This window comes from Dermochelys coriacea, chromosome 9 (genome assembly GCF_009764565.3).
Source record: "Dermochelys coriacea isolate rDerCor1 chromosome 9, rDerCor1.pri.v4, whole genome shotgun sequence".
Taxonomy (NCBI): domain Eukaryota; kingdom Metazoa; phylum Chordata; order Testudines; family Dermochelyidae; genus Dermochelys; species Dermochelys coriacea.
The window spans coordinates 49,497,183-49,519,085 of NC_050076.1; the positions used below are offsets into that span (position 1 = coordinate 49,497,183).

Sequence of the window (21,903 nt, forward strand, 5' to 3'; positions counted from 1 at the left end):
GAGCTCCTTCGAGCGAGAACCATCTTTCTGAGTGTTTGGAAAGCACTTTGCATGCACAATGTAAATACATGATTAATAACAGTAATAAAGGGAGAAAAGTAGTCCAACCATCCCATCTACAGGGGTTTGTTGAAGTTTGTTTATAGTAGAGGTATCATGCCATCCACTCACTCCTTTTTTTAAAATATAAAATTTCTATTTCTGTTGATACTTCATCCTTTGGATACATGTGTAATCAATTTTGGACTGCCTAAGATAGTCCTATTTTAGTTTCTAAGAGTGAGATCTTTTGAAACCTAATTTTTAAGAAAAGAACACTGACTTTCCTTTGGCAATCACCTTCAAACTATCTTCCCAGCAGAGTAGGCAATAATTTTGATTTTATATTTTTCATTCCATTTTTTAAAAAGGAACTGACAGTTAAAGCAATTGCTGACCTCATCACTGGGTAGGTAGGTCCCAGCCACTGATGAGTCTGAATTTACGTATCAGGTCATTGCATATCTGTCACATGGATTCAAGAGTAGGGCTTTATTGAAACTACTGCCTTCTCAAAACAGGAATGACAAGTAAACTGTTTTTATTATGAAAATCATGAAAGTTATGCTGAATAATAAATTCTGCCTTTAAAAGTTTATTTTTCCCCTTTTCTCACAGTACTACAATGACTATGGCGATATCATTAAGGAAACATTGAGTAAAACAAGGCAAATTGATAAAATCCAATGTGCGAAGACCCTGATTCTCAGTTTGCAGCAGGTAAGAATATTAGTTTTTATGCTAGTATAATCCCTCATTCCAAAAAATCCCTGTGCATGGCTTTGTCTAATGCCCTATACTCCCAATCAAAGGCCAGTTTAATGCCAAAAGGATCTCTCATTCCTTTCTCTGTCAAAGCTTTAGTCAGCAGGACAGGGCTTCAGACAGGAAGAAAAGGAGAGAAGAGGGACCTTGAAGGCTAGTCTGGGTAGTGGTGGTTCCTACTGTGTCCACCCATCAATGCCCAGGGGGTCTAAGTGGATAGTGATGGTGTTTTCTCCTTTCACATAAGAAGCTGGAAGTGCTGCATCATGTTTTCTCTAAATATGGACTTGAGGAACTCGGGCAACATTTTGAAAAACAGGAACCTAAAGTTGGGCTCCTAAGTCTCTAACTATTAAAAAGCATGTTTTCCAGTCCTCAGATCATTCGTATGGCTCTTTTTTTTTAATCCACACCAGTTGTCCTACATTTGGAGTGTGAGCACCAGAACTGGACACAGTCTCACCACTGCCATACAGAGAAATATCACCTCCCACTCATACTCGTTATTCCCTTGCTTATACATCCAAGGATCACACTACCCCCTTGTGGTCACTCATCACACTGGGAACTCATGTTCAGTTGATTATCTACTATGACTGCTAAGTCCTTTTCAGAAGAACTGCTTCCCAGGATACAGTATTCAACCCTGTAAATTTGTCAGGCATTCTTTATTCTTGAATTTGGCTATATTAAAATGTGGTGTTTGAATGCATCCAGTATACCAAACAGTCTATATAAATGACATGTCCTCATCATTATTTACCAATTATCAATCTTTGTGTTGTCTTCAATTTTATCAATAGCAATTTTATATTTTCTTCTAGATCACTGGTAAAAATTTGAGTAACGTTGACTTGAGAACTAGTCTGTGCAGGAGCCCACTAGAAGCACTCCCCTTGTTGATGATCCCCATAACACTTTCCTTCGATGTATTAACAGGGAATAACAAGTAGTGGGGAGGTTAAATTCACCACTGTGCAGAAGGTCTGTGTTGGGAAGAGGTTCTTTCTCCACCTGTTTCAAGGGCAAAAGGGCTGGGGCTGGCCATCAGCACATCAGTGAATTTCACTCTCTGAGATTATCATCAGTGTCACTGATCCAAGATTGGTAATAGCTGAACTACATAAGAATGGATGTACTGAGTCAGACTAATGGTCCATATAGCCCTGTATCCTGTCTTTTGACAGTGGCCAGTGCCAAATGCTTCAGAGGGAATGAACAGAACAGGGCAATTAGTGAATGATCCATTCCCTGTCATCCAGTCCCAGCTTCTGACAGAGGTTTAGGAAAACCCAGAAAATGGGGTTGCATCCCTGACCATCTTAGGTTCATCAATGGCTATTATCCATCTTCCATGAACTTATCTAATTCTTTTCTGAACCCAGTTATACTTTGGCTTCATAACATCTCCTGGCAATGATTTCCAGAGGTTGACTATGTGTTATACGAAGATATACTTCCTTATGTTTTGTTTTAAACCTGCTGCCTATTAATTTCATTGGGTGACCCCTGGTTTTTTTTCTTATGTGAGGGAGTAAATAACTCTTCTCTCTCCACTTTTTCCACACCATTTATGATTTTATTAGACCTCTATCATATCCCCCTTTAGTCATCTCTTTTCTAAGCTGAACAGTTCCAGTCTTTAGTCTCTCCTTATATGGAAGTTGTTCCATACCTCTGATCATTTTTGTTGCCCTTCTCTTTACCTTTTCCAAGTCTAATGAATCATTTTCTGAGATGGGGTGACCCAACTGTATGTACTATTCAACATGTGGGCATACCATGGATTTATATTGTGGCATTAAATTTAATATCCATTTCCTAATGGTTCCTGACTTTTGTTAGCTTTTTTTGACTGCTGCTGTACATTAAGCAGTTATTTACAGAGAGCTATCCACGATATCTGTCTTGAGTGGTAACAACTAATTTGGAATCAGAATAAATAGAAATCATCAGCTTTCTCCAGAATAACCTCTGTTCTTCTCATTGCATTTCTTATCAGGACCTTGCATGCAACATACTTTTGCTTTTATCTAGATTACAAATGGCCTTGGCCGTATTCTTCACTAGCAAGTCACCAAAAAATATTATTCATCTCTATTTCAATATCTCCCTTTTTATCAACTGTTCTGCCTCTTCTCAGTTTTATCTTCATCTAAATTGACTGGGGGAGGGAGGGTGTGACAGAATTACAGAGTTTGCCTGTTGGCCATCTCTGTTAACAGATGTTGGAACCCTCCAGGAAGATACCAGTTCATTTCTGATGACTCCTAGCAGATGTGGCTATTAACTCCATCTGAATATAAAGGAGGTGGAAGTAGCTCTTTGGAGCAGAGGGGCCTAGTGTTTGGGACAGAGAGGTCCTATAGAAGACACCTAAAGATTAGTCAGGCCTGGAAAGATGGCTTGCACTAGAGTTTATATTGAGTTGTTCTTGAATAAAGGAAAAACCCAGGGAAGGGAAGGGATGAGTGATCCCTGATGAAAGTGTATTCAGACTTCGCAGCAGGGTGGGAATGCCACCTGCTTGCAGGGGGGATATCTTTTGGGGATGCCAATGGATCAGTGGTTCTGTTCATGTTTTTTCCTTCCCTTAATAGCTGTCATATGTCCTCCTCCACATCCCTGTCATCCACAGTCTAAACACATCTCTCCTGACAGTGCATCACTTCATAATCTATTTCCCACATATTTCTGTGATTTCAGCGCTTGTTAGCTCCCTCTTGATTCTTCTCCACAATGCCAATCAGCCGTCACATTTTCCACATAAGGCATTGTGGCCTAGTGAAGAGGCCATTGGACTGATACTCAGGATATTTATAAATCCTTAGGCCAAAAGGGACCACCATGATTTCCTGTATAACACAGGCCACAGAACTTCCCTGAAATGTTTGTTTGACCTAGTGCATATCTTTTAGAAAAACACCAAACCTTAATTTTAAAATTCACCGTTGATTGTGAATCCAACACAACCCTTGGTAAATTGTTCCAGTGAGTAATGACTCTCGCTCTTAAACCTGCATTCTATTCTCAGCTCTGCTGCTGGTCTGCTGGATGACCTTTGGCAAGTTACTTTCCTTCTGTCTGCCTCTGTCACATGCTTGAAGTTGATAACAATTTGAGATTGCAAATAATAGGTTCAAATGGAACTTTTTAATCAAAGGTTAACAGTCAGATTAGTACAGCACTATGCAGAAGGCAGGAAGAATAGGTACATCATCACCATTGGAGTAAGCTAAAGAGCCTCTGTGTCTCTCCTCTGTAGCTGGTGGGATTTGCACTCCCCAACTTTACCTTTCAAGCCCTCTGTCTTTTATAGAGTGTGAGACAAAAACTCCATTTTTGGAGGGGAAATTGCTTTCCCACACTTAATTTCACTGTTTCTGACATTTTCATTTTACCTATTTATTTATGGATTTTTTTGTTATCTTTAGGTTACATTAAGACAAAAGGAATTCTATTCCACTCATTATTACTGACAGCTGTGACAACTGGCTGTTCTCACTGAGTTAAAAACATCTTTCAGTGGATCCTTATTTCATCCCTTACAGAAAATATCTGCAATAACAAGTGCCTGTTATCAATCATAGAACATAATTAGGTTATAGGCACCCCTTATGAATCACCCACTCTTGTTTACACCATATTTCTGTAGATACTTTTTGACAGTTTGAGGGGTTCTTTCCTTAGACATCTCTTTCCCACAGATTTGGAGGCACCAGAAATAATGAGGTACAGTCCAATACTTGAAAACAATGAGGAGTTTGGTGACACCTTAAAGGCTAACTGATTTATTTGGGCATAAGCTTTCGTGGGTAAAAACCCACTTCTTCAGATGCAATACTTGATCATATGAAGTTCCTGAATATAAATCACTTACAGATTAAGAACCAACGCTCTGGGCCTTAGAATTCAGACACCCTTTTTGCTAATTATTGTAAAAGATTGTAGGAAAATACTGAATGTGCAAATTAATTTAATATGTGAGAAGAATTGGAAAAAGGATTATTTACTAACAGTTTCTGCATCTGTAAAATAAGGATAATCAAACTGACCTCCTTTGTGAAGTGCTTTGAGATCTATGGATGAAAAGCACTAGATAGAAGAGCTAGGTGGTGGTGGTGGTGTTTTTCATAAATGGGTCATGGCACAACTTCTGTCAAGTACTGCTTGGGAGCACCAGAGCTGCTGCTTGCCAAGTCACCGTGGGAATTTGAATAGTACTCAACTGTGAGCTCCCGTGGCCCTTCTCCTACTTATACATATCTTCCAGATACTGGATCTTGTTTTGCATTTCTCCACTAGATTAAAGAGCCTTTTAATACTCAGTATTGTCTCCCTGTGAAGGTACTTATACCCTGTAATCAGATCACTTAGTCCTCTTTTTGATAAACCAAACAAATTGAGCTCTTTAAATCTTTTAATGTAAAGCATTTTCTTCAGCCCTCAAATCAGTTTTGTGGCTCTTCTCTGCACCTTCTCCAATTTCTCAATATCCTTTTTAAATTGTGGGCAGGGCCTGCCCACAACATTTTGGCACCTGAGGCGGGCACCTCTAAATTACTCCCCCATGCCCCCCTCGCTTAGGCCCAAACTTTGAAAGGTCTCAATTCTGCCTTCTTTCTGTTCTACTCCTCTCATGGTACTGCTCTGCTACCTACCCTAATAAAGGAGAACTAACAACTTAAAATGCCTTGTTCAAAAATTTTAAGTAACACTTAACTTTCAAATGCCTGAACAGCAAATGTAACTTTTCTTGTCTGCATAGTAAACACGGGCATTTTTATCTGTTTGAATAATCAAAGTGGTGCTTTTTGTGCCTTCTTGGTTGCAAAGATTTGAACGGTTTCCTGAGGGTCCACAGTCTGGACCAGCTCATACTCTGCTGAGATGGTTGCAAGGCCAACCAGCCGCTCCTGTGTCATTGTGGAGTGTAGAGGTGTCTTTATTAATTTCAGCTTGGAGAAGCTGCGTTCTCCACTGGTAACTGTTACAGGAAGTGTTAGAAGTATGAGCACAGCAAAAAAAGCATTTTGAAAGAGGGTGGCCATCTTATTTGCGTACATATATTCCAGAACAGCCTTGGGAGTTGATCCCGCTGAAATGTATCTTGAAAGGGCTTTCAGTTCATCACCTAAATCACTCGCATCAATATCACGCATGTCATCATGTGTCAACACTGTCTCCAGTGCCTTGCATTGCTGGTGTAGGTCTTCTTCAGGTATAGTGAGGAGTTTTGGAATATCATACAGTATCTCAAATATACTGCTGTGTTCCTTGAGCTGCATGAAACGTTCTTCAGCTGACTGTATTGCACAATCTAGCACCTAGTTAAAGAATTCAACTTTGAATTGTTGTTTGGGGTCTGTTTATGGGATTATCCCGTGCCTCGTAATCAAAATGTCGTCTTCGGTGACTGTTGTATTCTTGAATGGGTGGGAAAATAGCTTCAGTGTGAAGTTCCTCTGTCAACTTCTGTACACTCTTCAGAAAGTTTTGAAATCCCTCATCTGACCGGTAAGACTGTAGGTCTGACTTTGCTTTGTCCAGTTGTTCCGTTGCTCCAGATATATCAAGGTTAACACCTTGGAGTCTCTTGCTTACAACATTATTTCAAACAGTATGTCATGTCACAACACTAAGCCACACAGAAATTTGAAGTTATGTGAGTTTCTGGTGATTCCATTTCCCTCTGCCAGTGTTCTCCCAAACCGTTCCTGTCATAGCATTATTATCCTCCATAATGGCAACTATGGTATCATCTATCTTCCCAATTTGGTGTTTGATAGGCTTTATCGCCTCCACTCGACTTTCCCATCATGTGGCACTCAGGGGTTTCAGTGTCCGAGAGGATGTTCCCAGATGTTGCTTCAAAATTTCCCATTGAGTTGATGCAGAGAAAAATACATAGATGCTTTGAATTACATCATAAAATTCAGTAGCCCTACTAGAAGCTGATGCTGCATCACTGACCACCAAGTTCAATGAATGAGAACTGCATGGGACAAAAAAAGCTCTAGGGTTTAACTCTCGGAACCGTATCTGCACTCCTCTGTTCTTTCCTCTCATGTTGGCACCATTATCGTAGCCCTGACCTCTCACATCAGCTATCGCAATTCCCGTATCTTCCAACTTTTTAAGAAGCACATTTGTTGTATCAGCTCCTGTAGTATCATCAATGTCAATAAATTCTAGAAAATGGTCTCAGAGTCACCATTGCAGGGACATTTTCACTAGGTTCTGTTACAAAACGCACCATTAGTCATTTGTTCCATATGGCTGATGTCAGGTGTGCAGTCCAGAATAACAGCGTAATCTTGCTGACTTCAGATCTGCCACAATCTTTTTGACTTTTGTTGCCAGTAACTGTATGATCTTATTTTGAATTGTTTTTCCAAGATAGTGGTGTGTGTATATTTCTTGGGTGGTGACTCTTCTTAGATGCTCCTGGAGTAGAGCATCAAACTCAGCCATCAGCTCCACAATTTTAAGGAAGTTTCCATTGTTTGGCACATAGAGCTGATCGAAGTGCCACACAGTGCTAGGTTTTGGGTAGCAACCATTCTCACAATGCTTTTCAGAACATTTTGCCAGTTAAGAGACTCTGATGCAATCTTCTCTTAATGCTGATCATCTATGGTGGCCTTTAACCTTAGTCTCATCTCAAGCTCTTTCCACCTGTGGAATGCTCTCGGGTAATTTGCTGCCTTCTCGTGGCATGCCAGATTTCTAGCCAGATTTTTCCAGTCCTTTGTTCCTGTAGAACCCAATGTGGCTGGAACATTAGACTGGAAGAGTTTGCAACAAAAACAGTATGCAGCATTCTGGGTTTTTGAGTACATAAGCCATGGCCTCTCCACTTTGTCACCATTGGAGATTTCTTGCCAGTAAGGTGTTGGATGGAAACTTCTATTTTCATTGGTTTGGGGAACATGAAGTTTTTCACTTGCTGTGGCCCATGCAGTACAAGGAAGTCCCTCAGGCTACTGCTCAAGTGGGTCCACAGTCCTGGATTATCTAGACTTAAGGAACTAAACACAGCAGCTGTTTCTTGCGTCTCCACCACACTCTTCTCTGATCTACACTTTTCTTCAGGAATGTGCATGGTTACATCCATTTGAGACGGAGATATGGATGCTGCAGTAGCTGCCAGGTCACCTGCACTCTGACTAACTGGCAGATCAGGCATCTCCTCACCACTCACATCCTCACCAGGCTCGGAAAGCTCACCGTGAACATTTGTGTCTGTGTATCTCAGGAGAGCTCTTTCCTGCTTAGATAGAAAAGTTTCCTTTGCTTTCTTTCTTTTTTCTGCCCACACAGTCTGGCACCTGAGGCAACCGCCTCAGTTCACCTCATGGTAAGGCCAGCCCTGATTGTGGGCCACCAGTATTGGTCTCACCAGCATCTCCTTTATGAACATCCAAGAATCACATATCTTGTTTGAATGGGCCAGTTTACCAACTGATCCAAATCACTCTGTATGGCTGCTCTGTCCTCCTTATTTACCACTCCATCAATCTTTTGTCTCATCCACAAATTTTATCAGTAGTGTCTTTATATTTACCTGCAGATTATTGATCAAAATGTTGAAAACAGGCCTACCACTGATCCCTGTGGAACCTTATTAGAAACACCTCCATTCAAAGATGATTTCTTAAAATGAGGTTCTTTATCAATTATTTAACCTATTTATTCAGAAATATTACATGAGTGAGAGCCACAGCTTTCCACTGTGATTCCTGCTTCAGGGGCTGCTAAAACAGGGCCTGATCCAAAGCCCATTGAAGTCGATGGAAAGGCTCTCATTTGTTAAAGTATCATCCTTCTTTAGAAAAATGTTTCTATCTCATGGGTTTTTAAAACTTGAATTCTTTCTCTAGCTGTTTAATGAGCTTGTTCAGGAGCAAGGTCCCAATTTGGACAGGACGTCTGCCCATGTCAGTGGGATTAAGGAACTGGCCCGTAGGTTCGCCCTCACCTTTGGGCTGGATCAGATCAAGACAAGAGAGGCCGTGGCCACGCTGCACAAGTGAGTTGTGTGAAATGCTCTGTCTTCAGTTAAACTAAAAGTTTGCCTCAGCCTATTCTTCCCAAAAGGGAGGGGGTGGGTGTGTGTGTGTGTGTGTGTGTGTAAAAATATAATACATGTGCGTGTATGTGAACATAGAGAGGCTATTTGATGACATGAATACAAAGCTTTTATCATGATGAAATTGAGATGGCTATGTTGCACATGTATTACAATGCCATATGTGAGTTATGCAGGCTGTACCAAACAAGAACTGATAAAGTGCTTTATGCCATATCATCATGGATTCATCACGCACCACATATTTTATTTTAAAAAAAAACGGTTTTAAAAATGTTTTGGAGACTTAATTTAAAAATATGGACTGTTTCTTTTATCTAATTAAATGGTTCAGAGATACAAGGTTAGTGAGGTAATACCTTTTATTGGACCAATTTCTGTTGGTCCAATAAAAGATATTACCTCACCCACTTTGTCTCACTAATGTCCTCAGACCAGCACAGCTGCAACTACACTGTGTATCTGGTTCAGAGGGAGAGAAAAAACTGGTACATCTAAATTACCTCTTAAAATTAGCTCAATTAACTTTAACATTTTTATGTGTGTAATAGTTTTAAAGTTCACTATCTCAGAACCACCCAGGGCTATAAGCAAATGCTTCGACTCGTTGGAAAGATGGGAATCTCCATTTGGTACAGAAGTCCTCTTTCTAGACTTGCAGAGTCACACTGCCAATCTTGTACCACAGCGTATTTTAATTAGGTGTGAGGAAAGAATTTCCACATATTAATCTCTCATTTTGTGGTAGGTTAATTTTTTAAATATGGTGGTAGTTTAAATTTCCTCAGAAGTTTGTAATATTTGAATAATTCTTGGAGTGAAACATTAATGGACAGAGTGCAGTTGATAAGGTCAAAGGCATATGAATGCATATGTTAAAGGCTGTACCATTATGCATACACACAAGGAGTCCCAGTTAAGGTTGCACAAGCAACCATAATAAATGGCATTTCCAAACTGTTGAGTGCTTGACTTTGCAACCTGAATAATGTTATTTTAATGTAGCTTTTTTTGGGTGTAATATATAATAAATAAAAATACAATATGTTGCACCTTTATTTTTGTCTCTATAGCTAAAGGTTATAATGTATTCCCATTATAAACAGAATTATTAAGTACCGCTTGTAAAAGAGCATAAAGTGTTTAAGTTAGTGTACTAAATTGAACTACTGGAATAATATTAGAAATATTTTCTAAAATGTTTAGCATTTTTTTACTTATTTTAATTTGACACAAGCTGTTTTCAGGAGACGGGAAAGACATGAACAGAGAAAAAGGCAGAAAAGATGAAGAGTAAAATATAAAGAGAAGAGGAAAAAATAAGTTAGATTAAAAAGATGGAAGAGAAAGAGAGTAAAATCCACAAATACCTATTGTATGTGTTTGATATGTCACTCAAAACGTTATGAATTTTAAAAGTTCCTTTGACTTCCCTATCTTTCTTTAAAAAAAATGTATTTTGTATTTGTGACGCTAGAACTAAAGGAATTTGAGACTCTTAAAAGGAATGAAAAGCTTACAGCAGTACAGGAAATTGTTCACAAAATTGTAAACATTTTACATCTTTCTTTACTATAGAGATGGCATAGAATTTGCCTTCAAATACCAGAATCAAAAAGGACAAGAATATCCACCTCCTAACCTTGCTTTCCTTGAAGTGCTTAGCGAATTTTCTTCTAAACTGTTGCGGCAGGACAAAAAGACTGTGTAAGTGATATTCTGTTGCCTTGTTATGAGCTTTGCTAAACTGTATTATTCATCATTGTGGTGGGTGGTTAAACTGTGTGCTTTAAGATATTTGCAATCAAAGGGCCTGGTCCTGCAAATATGTATACCTGTGCATATGAGTAGTCCCACTGAAGCCAATATTTGAACTTAAACTTAACCATGTGTATGTTTAGAGGATCAGTGCTTTAGGTCCAGATCCACAAAGATACTTTATGCACCTAATACCCAAATTTAAGTGTCTGTGTCCCAGCTTTAGGCTCCACAGCAATCTGCAAAACTCCAACTCAGTTGCTGCCTAACCATTGATGTAGGCCTAGATAGGGCAGAATGGTGTTGACCCTGAAGGCTAAAGCAGGAAGGCTGAATTTGACATGCAAGGGAATGGATATGGAGGAACAAATGAAGTGATTCAAAGAGAGGGTTGATGTGATATGAATGATGGGTAAGGGCGATTATTTTAGTGGCAGCATTTTGGAAAGGCTATAAGCGGGAGATGTGGGTATCAAGAAGAGAGGAGAGAGAATGTTGCAATAGTCAAGGCAGGAGATTAATAGAATGAGGACAAGCCATCAAACATCAAGACAGATGGGAAGAGTGGGATTTCTAATATATTGTGGAAGAAGAAAGATCCAGATTTAGTCACAGCCTGGATGTGGTCTAAGGAAAGTAACAAATCAAAGATTACACCAAAAATGTATTCTTCTTTTACAGCAGAATTGTCTGTTTTTGTGAAAGATCAGAAATTCAAGATTTGGTCATTAAGATTTGTGATGGCAAAGATCTATCTTGAGGATTCCTGACCTCAGTGGATCTAAGGCAGGGGTGGGCAAATTTTTGACCCGAGGGCCACATCAGGGTGGGGAAATTGCATGCAGCGCCATGAATGTAGGGTTGGGGCAGGGGGTTGGTGTGCGGGTGGGAGTGTGGTGCACAGGAAGAGGCTCAGGGCAAGGGGTTGGGACACAGGAAGGGTGCCAGCTGTATGAGGGGGCTCAGGGAAGGGGGTTGGGGTGTTGGAGGGGAGGCACAGTGCAGGGGGGGCACAGGGAAGTGGTGCAGGGAGGGGTACAGAGAGTGGGAGGGTCTCAGGTCAGGGGGTTGGGGTATAGGAGGAGTGCAGGGGGCTTAGGGCAGGGGGTTGGGGTACAGGAGGGGGCTCAGGGAAGGGAGTTGGGGTGCAGGAGGAGTTTGGGGTGTGGGCTCTGGCCCGGTGTCACTTACCTGGAGTGGCTCTAGAGTGGCAGCGGTGTGCACCAAGGCCAGAGCAGGCTCCCTGCCTGCCTGGGCCCAGCCCTAGCCCCACGCCACTCCGGGAAGCAGTCAGCCCCACATCCCTGCAACCCTGGGGGAGGTGGCTCAGAGGGCTCCGCGCACCTGTGGGTACCTCCCCCGAAGCTGCGATTGGCCACAGTTCCCCATTCCTGACCAATGGGAGCTTTGGAGGAGGTACCGAGGGGCCGCAGGAACATGGTGCCAGCTGCTTCCTGGAGCAGCGCGGGGCCTGCGGCACCACGGGGGTGGCAAATCTGCGGGCCGGATCCAACCCACGGGCCGTAGTTTGCCCACCCCGATCTAAGGTCATTCTGCCAAAAAATTCTCAGATGTGCTATCAGTTCATGTATTGTAAAGACCACTTCCTTTTCAGTTTATCATTGTGAAAATCATAGGCCTGGTCTGTACGAGAGAAAAAAATCAAACTAGTTAGCCTAGTTAAACCTCTAATATAAACACACTTAAACCAGTTTAAACTCTGTTTGTCAATTTAGCTTGCATCAGTAAATTACCAACTTAAGCTAATATAAGACAGGCTTAAAGCAGTATAAGTATTAGGAGTTTACGCCAGTTTAGCTACATTGAATTTCAAATACAATTAATTAAACCAGTGCATTTGTCTAGTATGCACAAGGCACTCGTATCAGCTGCCCTGCCTTTTGATGGAATTTGTATGATTCTTTTCCTGAATGACTGATTGATCTAGGGCAGTTAGTAGGCCAAGACTTTAAAGGGCATGTCCAGAGTGAAGGAGGTATTTCCGTATTTGAGGATTTTAATCATGAGAGAAATCGCTCCGCCATGCCCCCCCCTAAATCTTCTCCATCTGGTGACAGAGACTGTCTCCATTTCCCAATGGAGTAGCACCTTGTTGCTGGTCTGAATTTGTCTAGTTTCAACTTCCAATCTTTGTCTCCTAGATTGAAGAGCCTTCCATTATCAAATTTCTGTTCCCCACGTAGGTACTTGTAGACTGTAATCAAGTCATCCCTTAACTTTGTCTTTATTAAGCTAAATATATTGAGTTCCTTGAGTCTGCCATTTTTAAAAGGCCTGTTTTCCAATCCTGTAATCATTCTTGTGGCTCTTCTCTGAACACTCCTTCATTTATCAGCATCCTTCTTGAATTGTAGACACCAGAACTGGACACAATTCTCCAGTAGCTGTCATCCAGTCTCAAATATAGTTACTATAATCTCCTACTTCTACACAGTATTCCCCTGTTTTATGCATCCAAGGATCGTATTAGTGCTTTTGGGCATAAGGTTGCACAGGGAGCTCAAGTTCAGCTGATTGTCCCATGGCCCCCAAGTCCTTTTCAAAGTCTCTACTTCCAAGGATTAAGTCCTCCATCCTGTAAATATCTCCTGTGTTCTTTGTTTCTATATATATTGCTTTACATTTGGGCATATAAAAATGCATGCTGTTTGCTTGAACCCGGCTTACTAAGGTATCCAGATCACGCTTTATCAGTGATCTATGTTCTTTGTTGTTTACCTTTCCTCCAGTCTTTGTTCTGCTAAATTTATCTGTAATGATTTTACATTTTTCTTCCAGGTTGTTGATTAAAATGTTCAATAGCAATTAGCAGGACCCCACAAGAAACACACCTGCTCAATGATGATTCCCAGGTGCAATTACATTTTGAGACCTATCAGTTAGCCATCTTTTAATCCATTTAATGTGTGCCATGTTGATTTTGTATTCTCGTTTCTTTATCAAAATATTGTGTACAGTATCATGTAAAATGCATTACAGAAGTCTAAGTATATTACATCAACACTGTTACCTTTCAGAGTAGTAGCTGTGTTAGTCTGTATCCCCAAAAAGAAAAGGAGTACTTGTGGCACCTTAGAGACCAACAAATGTATTTGAGCATAAGCTTTTGTGCATCCAATGAAGTGAGCTGTAGCTCACAAAAGCTTATGCTCAAATACATTTGTTGGTCTCTAAGGCGCCACAAGTACTCCTTTTCTTTTGCTGTTACCTTTGTCAAACAAATTTGTAATCTCATCAAAAAAGTTACCATGTTAGTCTGACATGGTCTATTTTCCATAAATCCATGTTGATTGGTATTTATTATATTATCCTGTTTAAATTCTTTATTAATTGAATTCTGTATCAGCTGGTTCCTACATTTTGCCCGGGATTGATGTCAGGCTGACAGGTTTGTAATTACCTGGGTCATCCTATTTACTCTTTTTTAAATATTACAACAACACTAGCTTTCCACTATTCCTCTGGAACTTCCCCATTGTCCCCAGATTTACTGAAAATCAGCATTTATGAGCCAGAGCTCCTCGGCCAGCTCTTTCACAAATCTTGAATGTAAGCTATCTGTACCTACTGATTTCAAAATGTCTAGTGTTAGTATGTTTAACATTCTCCTAAAACACTAGTGGGATGGAAAGTATTTCATCATCATTTGATGTGACTACATCATCTGATTTTTTTTTTCCCAAATGCAGAACAGAAATATTTACTTTCTTTTCTGCATTATTATTGACAGATCTACCATTTCCATCTAGTAATGGACCAATACTACTGTTAGGATTCTTTTTGCTTCTAAAATACTTAAAAAAACTCCTCCTTAATGTCTGTAACTCTGCTGACCGCATATTTCTCATACTTTTGCTTCCCTTATTATTTTTCTATAATTTGTATCTTCAGATTTATATTCATTACTATGAATATTCATTATATTCATTCCCCTTTCTTCCATTAATTATTATATTTATATTTAATTATGTTATAGTTCTTCCTCGAGTGCTTGCTCATGTCCATTCCATGTTAGGTGTGTGTGCTTGCCACATGCACCAGTGCCAGAAGTTTTTTCCCTCAGTGGTATCCATAGGCCTGAGGCCCATCCTGGACCTGCAAGACCTCAAAAAGTATCTTAAGAAGTTGAGGTTCCTCGTGTTCTCCCTGGATCCAGGGGACTGGTATGCCACCCTCGACTTGAAGGACACGTACTTTCATATAGCGATCTTTCAAGGATACAGATGCTTCCTCCGCTTCACAGTGGGATCCGCACATTATCAGTTTGCTGTGCTCCCCTTCAGCCTGGCAATGGCACCGAGGGTGTTCACAAAATGCATGTCAATGGTGGCAGCTTACCTTAGGCATCGGGGTATCCTGATCTACCCATACCTCAACGACTGGCTGGTCAAGGGTCACTCCAGGTCCAGGATGCTGTCACGATGCTGCTGACCATGTGCAGGAGACTGGGCCTGTTGATAAACAAGGAAGAATCAACGTTTGTCCCTTTACAAAGAATAGAGTTTATCAGGGCGGTCCTCGACTCCACCAGGACAAAGGCGTTTCTGCTGCACGACAGGTTCCAGACGATGAGGGACCTCATAACCGGAGTCTCTGCATTTCCTCTCACAACAGTCAGGGTCTGCTTATGGCTGCTGGGCCACATGGCTGTGTGCACATACATCATTTGCTATGCGAGGCTCCAAATGCAACCCCTCCAGCCATGACTGTCCACAGTCTATGCCCCATCCAGGAATCACCTGTACAAAGTTTACATCATCCCACCAGAGGTACTCACCATACTACAATGGTGGATTGACCTCGGAACAGTCCTCGGCAGAGTCCTGTTCGACAGCCTATGTCCTTTGGTATCACTAATATCAGATACCTGAGACCTCGGCTGGGGAGCGCACCTCAGCACAATGCGGATGCAAGGTACATGGTCTGCAGGGGAGATGACGTTGCATAAAAACGTCAAAGAGCTCAGGACAGCTCGCTTCGCCTGCATGGTTTTCCTCCCACAGTTATCCAGCTGAGTAGTTCGAGGGCTAAGTGGTTCGCGTGCTGACGGACAACACAGCCTCGATGTTTTACATCAACAGGCAAGGGAGAGTGCGCTCGTCAGCCGTCTGTCGAGGCACTCCGCCTATGGGATTTCTGCATCCAGCGTGTGATCCACCTGGAAACCTATCACCTCCCCAGCATCAGGAAAATGCTGGCAGATCGGCCTCGGCAGGTCCTTCTTTCCTCACCATGAGTGGTCACTCCACTCAGAAGTGGTCCAGATGCTCTTCCAGCGGTAGGGAACTCCCCAGGTGGACCTGTTCGCCACCAGGCAGAACAGGAGATGTCTTCAGTTTTGCTCCCTGCAGGGCCTTGTCAAGGGTGCATTCTCAGACGCCTTTCTCCTGTCCTGTTTGGGAGACCTGATGGACACTTTCCCACCCATCCCATTCATCAGCAGAATCCTGTCAAAAATCAAGAGGGACGAGGCCAGAGTCGTCATGATTTCCCTGGCGTGGTCACGCCAGCATTGGTTTGGCATGCTGTTGGATCTGGCAGTAGCCTCCCTGTGGCTGCTGCCCAACCGTCCGGACCTTCTCTAGCAAGACCATGGTCGCCTCCTGCACCCCAACCTCACCTCCCTCCACCTCATGGCATGGATGCTGCATAGTTGAACCCAGAGGAGCAAGCCTGCTCCAGGGAGGTGCAGCAGGTCCTTCTGGGAAGTAGAAAACCCTCCATTAGAGCAACTTATCTGGCAAAGTGGATGAGATTCTCCCTCTGGGCATCTGAGCATAGCATCTCCCCGAAGCACTCTTCTCTGCGGTCAATCTTGGAATACCTGCTCTTCCTGAAAAATCAGGGGCTGGCCCTCTCTTCTGTCAAGGTTCACCTAGCTGCCACCTAGGCTTTTCATCCACCAATCCAGGGTAGATTGGTGATCTCGCACGAGATGTCCGTTGGGTTCCTGAAAGGCCTCGAAAGGCTCTTTCCTCCTATTAGGAATCCTGACCCACAGTGGGACCTCAATCTGGTTCTCTCCAGACTCATGAGTCTGCCATTTGAACCCTTGAGCTCTTGTTCCCTTTCCCACTTTATTGTGGAAAGTCGCCTTCCTGGTGGCAGTGCCATCAGCTAGATGAGTGTTGGAGATTAAAGCCCGGACTGCAGAACCACCTTACACAGTCTTCAAAGACAAGGTACAGTTGAGACCCCACCCAGCCTTCCTGCCGAATATGGTGTCTTCCTTCCTTATCAACCAGGGCATCTTCCTCCCGATGTTCTGTCCTAAGCCGCACAAGACCAATGAGGAGAGGCAGCTGCACACCCTGGACTTCCACCATGCCTTGGCATTTTACCTGGAGCGTACCAAGCCCTTCCGCAGGTTGATGCAGCTCTTCATCACAACAGTGGAGAGAATGTAGGACCTTCTGGTGTCATCTCAGAGGATCTCCAACTGGATTACCTCCTGCATCTGGACCTGTTATGAGTTGGTGCAGGTCCAACTGCCGCCTCTGGTGAAGGCCTTCTCAACGAGAGGGCAAGTGTCTTCGGCGGCTTTCCTGGCACATGTCCCCATCCAGGACATTTGGAGAACTGAAACATGGTCTTCGGTTCACACGTTCATGGCACACTATGCCATCACCCAGCAGGCCAGAGATGACGCTGGGTTCAGCAGAGCTGTTAGAAGCTTGTCAGGGTTCCCTCCCCACTCTGAACTATGGGGTACAGATGTGGGGACCCACATGAAAGACCCCCTAAGCTTCTACTAGCTTAGGTTAAAAACTTCCCCAGGGCACAAATTCCTTTCCTTGTCCTTGGACGGTATTGCTGCCACCACCAAGTGATTCACACACACATTCAGGAAAGGGTCACTTGGAATCCCTATTTCCCCAAAATATCCCCCCAAACCCCTTCACCCCCTTTCCGGGGGAGGCTTGAGAATAATATACTGACCAATTGGTTACAGTGTGAACATAGACCAAACCCTTTGGTTTTTAGGACACTGAACATCAATCAGATTCTTAAGAAGAAGAACTTTATTATAAAGAAAAAAGTAAAATAATGACACCTGCAAAATCAAGATAGAAAGTAACTTTACAGGGTAATAAGATTTAAAATACAGAGGACTCCCCTCTGGACTCAGCTTCACAGTTACAAAACAGGAATAAAACTACCTCTTAATATAGGGAAAATTCACAAGCTAAAACAAAAGATAATCTAACGCATTTCCTTGCCTTACTATTTTTGTAATCTTAAATTAATCATTTCAGGTATGTTTTCAGGAGATGTTTTACCTGCTTGGCTTCTCTCTCTGTCGGGAGAGGGAACAAACAAAGAGCACAAACAAAACCTCCCTCCCTCACCAGATTTCAAAGGATCTTCTTTCCTTATTGGTCCTTTTGGTCAGGTGCCAACCAGGTTATCTGAGCTTCTTAACCCCTTACAGGTAAAGCGATTCAGTACAGCTGCAAGGAGAGATTTTATGCTACCCTTATCTTTACGTTTATGACAAACCTACACATCCATGAACTCCTACCCGCCTCCATTGGTACTGGTTGGGAGTCACCTAACATGGAATGGACATGAGCAAGCACTTGAAGAAAAGACAGTTACCTGTTCTGTAACTGTGTTCTTTGAGATGTGTTGCTCATGTCCGTTCCATGACCCACCCTCCTTCCCCACTGTTAGAGTTTCCAGCAAGAAGGAACTGAGAGTGGAGGGAGCCAGCAGCATCCCTTATACCATGCCATACAGACACCACTCCAAGGGGTGCCAGAGCCAGTCTCCTACGGATACCACTGAGGGAAAAACTTCAGGCACCGGTGCATGTGGCGAGCACACACACCTAACATGGAAGGACATGAGGAACTAATCTCAAAGAACACCAGTTACAGAACAGGTAACTGTCTTTTGATTTCACTTTCTCTCTCTAATCCAAGTTGATGATGTTAAGGAGTGTGGCTTTCTTTCTCTATTATGGCCTTTTTAGACATCTATTAAAATGTTTTTAAACAATTCCCAGTTATTATTCAAACTTTATGTGCACTGATTTGGCTCATCAGTTTTCAGCTTTGTGAAATTGGCCCTTTTAAAGCCCCAAGTATATATATTACTCATTTGGACTTGTTTCTGCTAAACATAACAAATGTGATCAAATCGTAGTCACTTGTACCTAAGCTACAAGACAAGGTGTGATATAGAATTTCCCCTTGTTGGATTCAGCACTTTTTGAGTTAGGAAGTATATCTATAATTTTATCTATAATTACATCTATAACTTTTAGAAATTCTGAAGGTGCTTTAGCATCGGCAGCATGAGACCTCTAGCATGCCACTCAGATGAAGTCCCCCATAATCACACAGATTTTTTCCCTACATGTTATAGATGTGTGTGTAAGGAGTCTGTCATCCGGTTCTCTAGTGTGATTTGGTGATGTCTAGCAGACACCATCTTGTGCTTTATCTGTTAGGACATTGATCATAAGCATGCAAGATAATCTGCTTCCAAGTCATCAGTGACTCAAACTGGTAATGCAATTTTTGACATAGTGCTTCTCCCTCTCTCCTTTTGCTCACTCATTCCTTCCTAAATAAGTAATAACCAGTGATTTTAACATTCTAGTCATGTAAAGCTTCCAACTAGATTTCTGTAATACCTACTAGGTTGAATTTATGCTCATAAATGAGCCATTCCAGTTCCTTTTGTTCATTATCCAAGCTCCACGCATTGGTGGGGAGGCAATTAAAAAATTTCTTTTCACTTCCTTTGGTGTCTTGATTGATTTTATTCTCAACATCTTGACTTTGTGCTAAATGAGTGCTCATTTGTTTTCTCTTTTCACCCTCCACACTTGTTTTTAATGTAATACTCTCCTGACTACTCTAGTTGGGTCTTGTAGCTCAGGTAATAGAAGTTCATACTTTTAGCTACAGAAGTCCTGAGTTTGGCCCTCACTACCAATGACACATCCAGGGGTATTGTGTTAAATGACAATGTAATTAAAGGTTGTATCATAATGCATTTCTCAAAAGAATAGAATTAATTTTGCATAGACATCCTGAATTCTGGGATTTCCTAACTTTTGAGTGCTTGACTTCACAAGCGTAACAATACTTTTTTAACATATTAATCTGACTGGCTGTTTTAGATTGTATGGTTAAATAATTGAAAAAGATAAACGACAAAAAAAAGCCTGAAATTCACCAGAATATACACAAAAACTTGTGGTTGGTGGAGATCTAATTTGGAGAACAGACCCTAAATTTTTTTCCAAAGGTATGGCAGGTATATATGAACTCAAGCAGGAACAATTGGGCTCCAGTGCCTACAGATCATCAATATCTTTAATTTCAAAATAATTGGTTGTGTTTGAGAAAATAATTCTCCCACTGTTCCTCTGAAAAAAGTATGCTAGTGCTCGGAATATTGCCAAGTTCAATCCATCTGTTTACATGGATGGAATATGTATGTTGATTGTATTGCAGATTGAGACTAGAAATAGCATTCAGGTATAGTATAAATGTAGTAAATGATTTCAGACCACTATGGGTGTGTTATGGGGGAAAGAGCACTTTGCATTGTTCCTCAGGGAATATTTGTAGACAGTTAAGCAGCTGTTTTAACTAGTTCTGAAGGGAAATTTATTGAGTCATCTTCAGTCAGAAAGACGGTGCCTTGCCAGCATGTGTTTGTATGATTAAAATAGGAAGAAATAGCATGTGAGATCTTCAAGGCCTCAAGATAAAAGTGTGAAGAGAGCCCCTTAAGGGTTGGGCAGAGGGGAAATGATGCACAGAAAGTTGTTTTAGACATTGTCTTCTGTTTTCACAGTCATTCATACTTGGAGAAGTTCCTGACAGAACAGATGATGGAAAGGAGGGAAGATGTATGGCTTCCACTGATTTCCTATAGAAATTCACTAGTTACTGGGGGTGAAGATGATAGGATGTCTGTGAACAGCGGAAGTAGTAGCAGCAAAGCATCTTCAGTGAGGAATAAGAAAGGACGACCTCCACTTCACAAAAAAAGGGTGGAGGGTATGTATGACTTTACATTATGCATTAATTAATACATTATATTAATTAACCCTTCTTTTCTTTCATGAGTTCTGTCTGGCTTTGGAGTTGACACTGAAATACACATACACACTGCATAGATTAAAAAAAAAATCTTGTTTTACAAATTCCTGTAGATTTTTTTTTTCTTTATGAAATCATTTACACAGATCCCCATTCTTGAAGATATATGCTGAGATTTGCAGATCCAGACCGTTAAAAGCATTTGGTCTTAGCGTGGAGATAGGGTATGATTACAGAGTTACATGTTAGCCCTACGGTTTGTTCCCCCTCTGATTTCTGTTTTTCTAATTTGTGTTCCGTTCGGGAAATTACATTCTCTCGCTAGTGTTGCCACACAAACCCAAGTGCTAAATTCTGACACAGCCTGACATTTTGGCAAAAACACAGGAAAAATGATAAAAAGGAAAAATATAAAATTAGTAAAACTTCAGAGAAAGGTGACTTACTAGAATCTAGTTTTTGGAGGCGATGGTCTATATTGGCCCACATTTGTCGGATGCACATTCATCCTTGTTACAGAGCCATCTAGAAAAGTGTCCATTGCAACCTCACATGCTTCATAAAGGATCCACATGTTCATACATAATGGCGTATAGGGAGCCAACATCCCGAGCTCCATCCATTCCTTGTCTCCACCTTCCATTGTAAGACTCCAAAGAAACAGAGAAGTATCAAACAATAGTAACCTTATTCCCTCCTAAGCAATGCTTGCAGGACTGCTTTCCCAAAGTGGGCATCAAACCTAAAGACAAAATTGATAGAGTATTTCTGTGCCTTGATCTTCACTTAGAGACATTTCTGAGTCCTGCTGTGAAGGCAACTTTTGTATAGATTAAATGAGTTTTAAAACCTTCAGGTACAGACACTCTTGCAAAGTCATTGCAGGTTTTCAGTCGAAGTCTGAGTAGAGATTAGTTACCTCTGTGTTATTTTCTATATTCAGAAATTATCCAGAGGATTTACAAAAAAGCTTAATCCTTTCGAAATTGCTGCTGAGGGCACGTCTTCACTTACTGGGGATTGCTGCTGCTGCAATCAATACACCAGGGATCGATTTAATGGGTCTAGGGAAGACCCGCTAAATTCACTGCAGATCACTCTCCTGTCGACTCTGGTACTCCACCGGAACGAGAAGAGTAAGGTAAATGACAGGAGATGCTCTCC

At 41.6% G+C, this 21,903-nt stretch overlaps 1 protein-coding gene across 4 annotated transcripts in view; it reads left to right on the forward strand.

Annotated features, from left to right (window-relative positions):
- Window positions 1-21,903, forward strand: part of STAG1 (stromal antigen 1) — a 379,263-nt gene that overhangs the window by 333,779 nt on the left and 23,581 nt on the right. For all 4 annotated transcript variants that reach the window (XM_038415259.2, XM_038415257.2, XM_043492802.1 and 1 more), the window contains 4 exons: window positions 658-759; window positions 8,688-8,836; window positions 10,475-10,603; window positions 20,492-20,697. In XM_038415259.2, coding sequence (XP_038271187.1) covers window positions 658-759; window positions 8,688-8,836; window positions 10,475-10,603; window positions 20,492-20,697 — 586 coding nt within the window. The remainder of the gene's footprint in view (window positions 1-657; window positions 760-8,687; window positions 8,837-10,474; window positions 10,604-20,491; window positions 20,698-21,903) is intronic.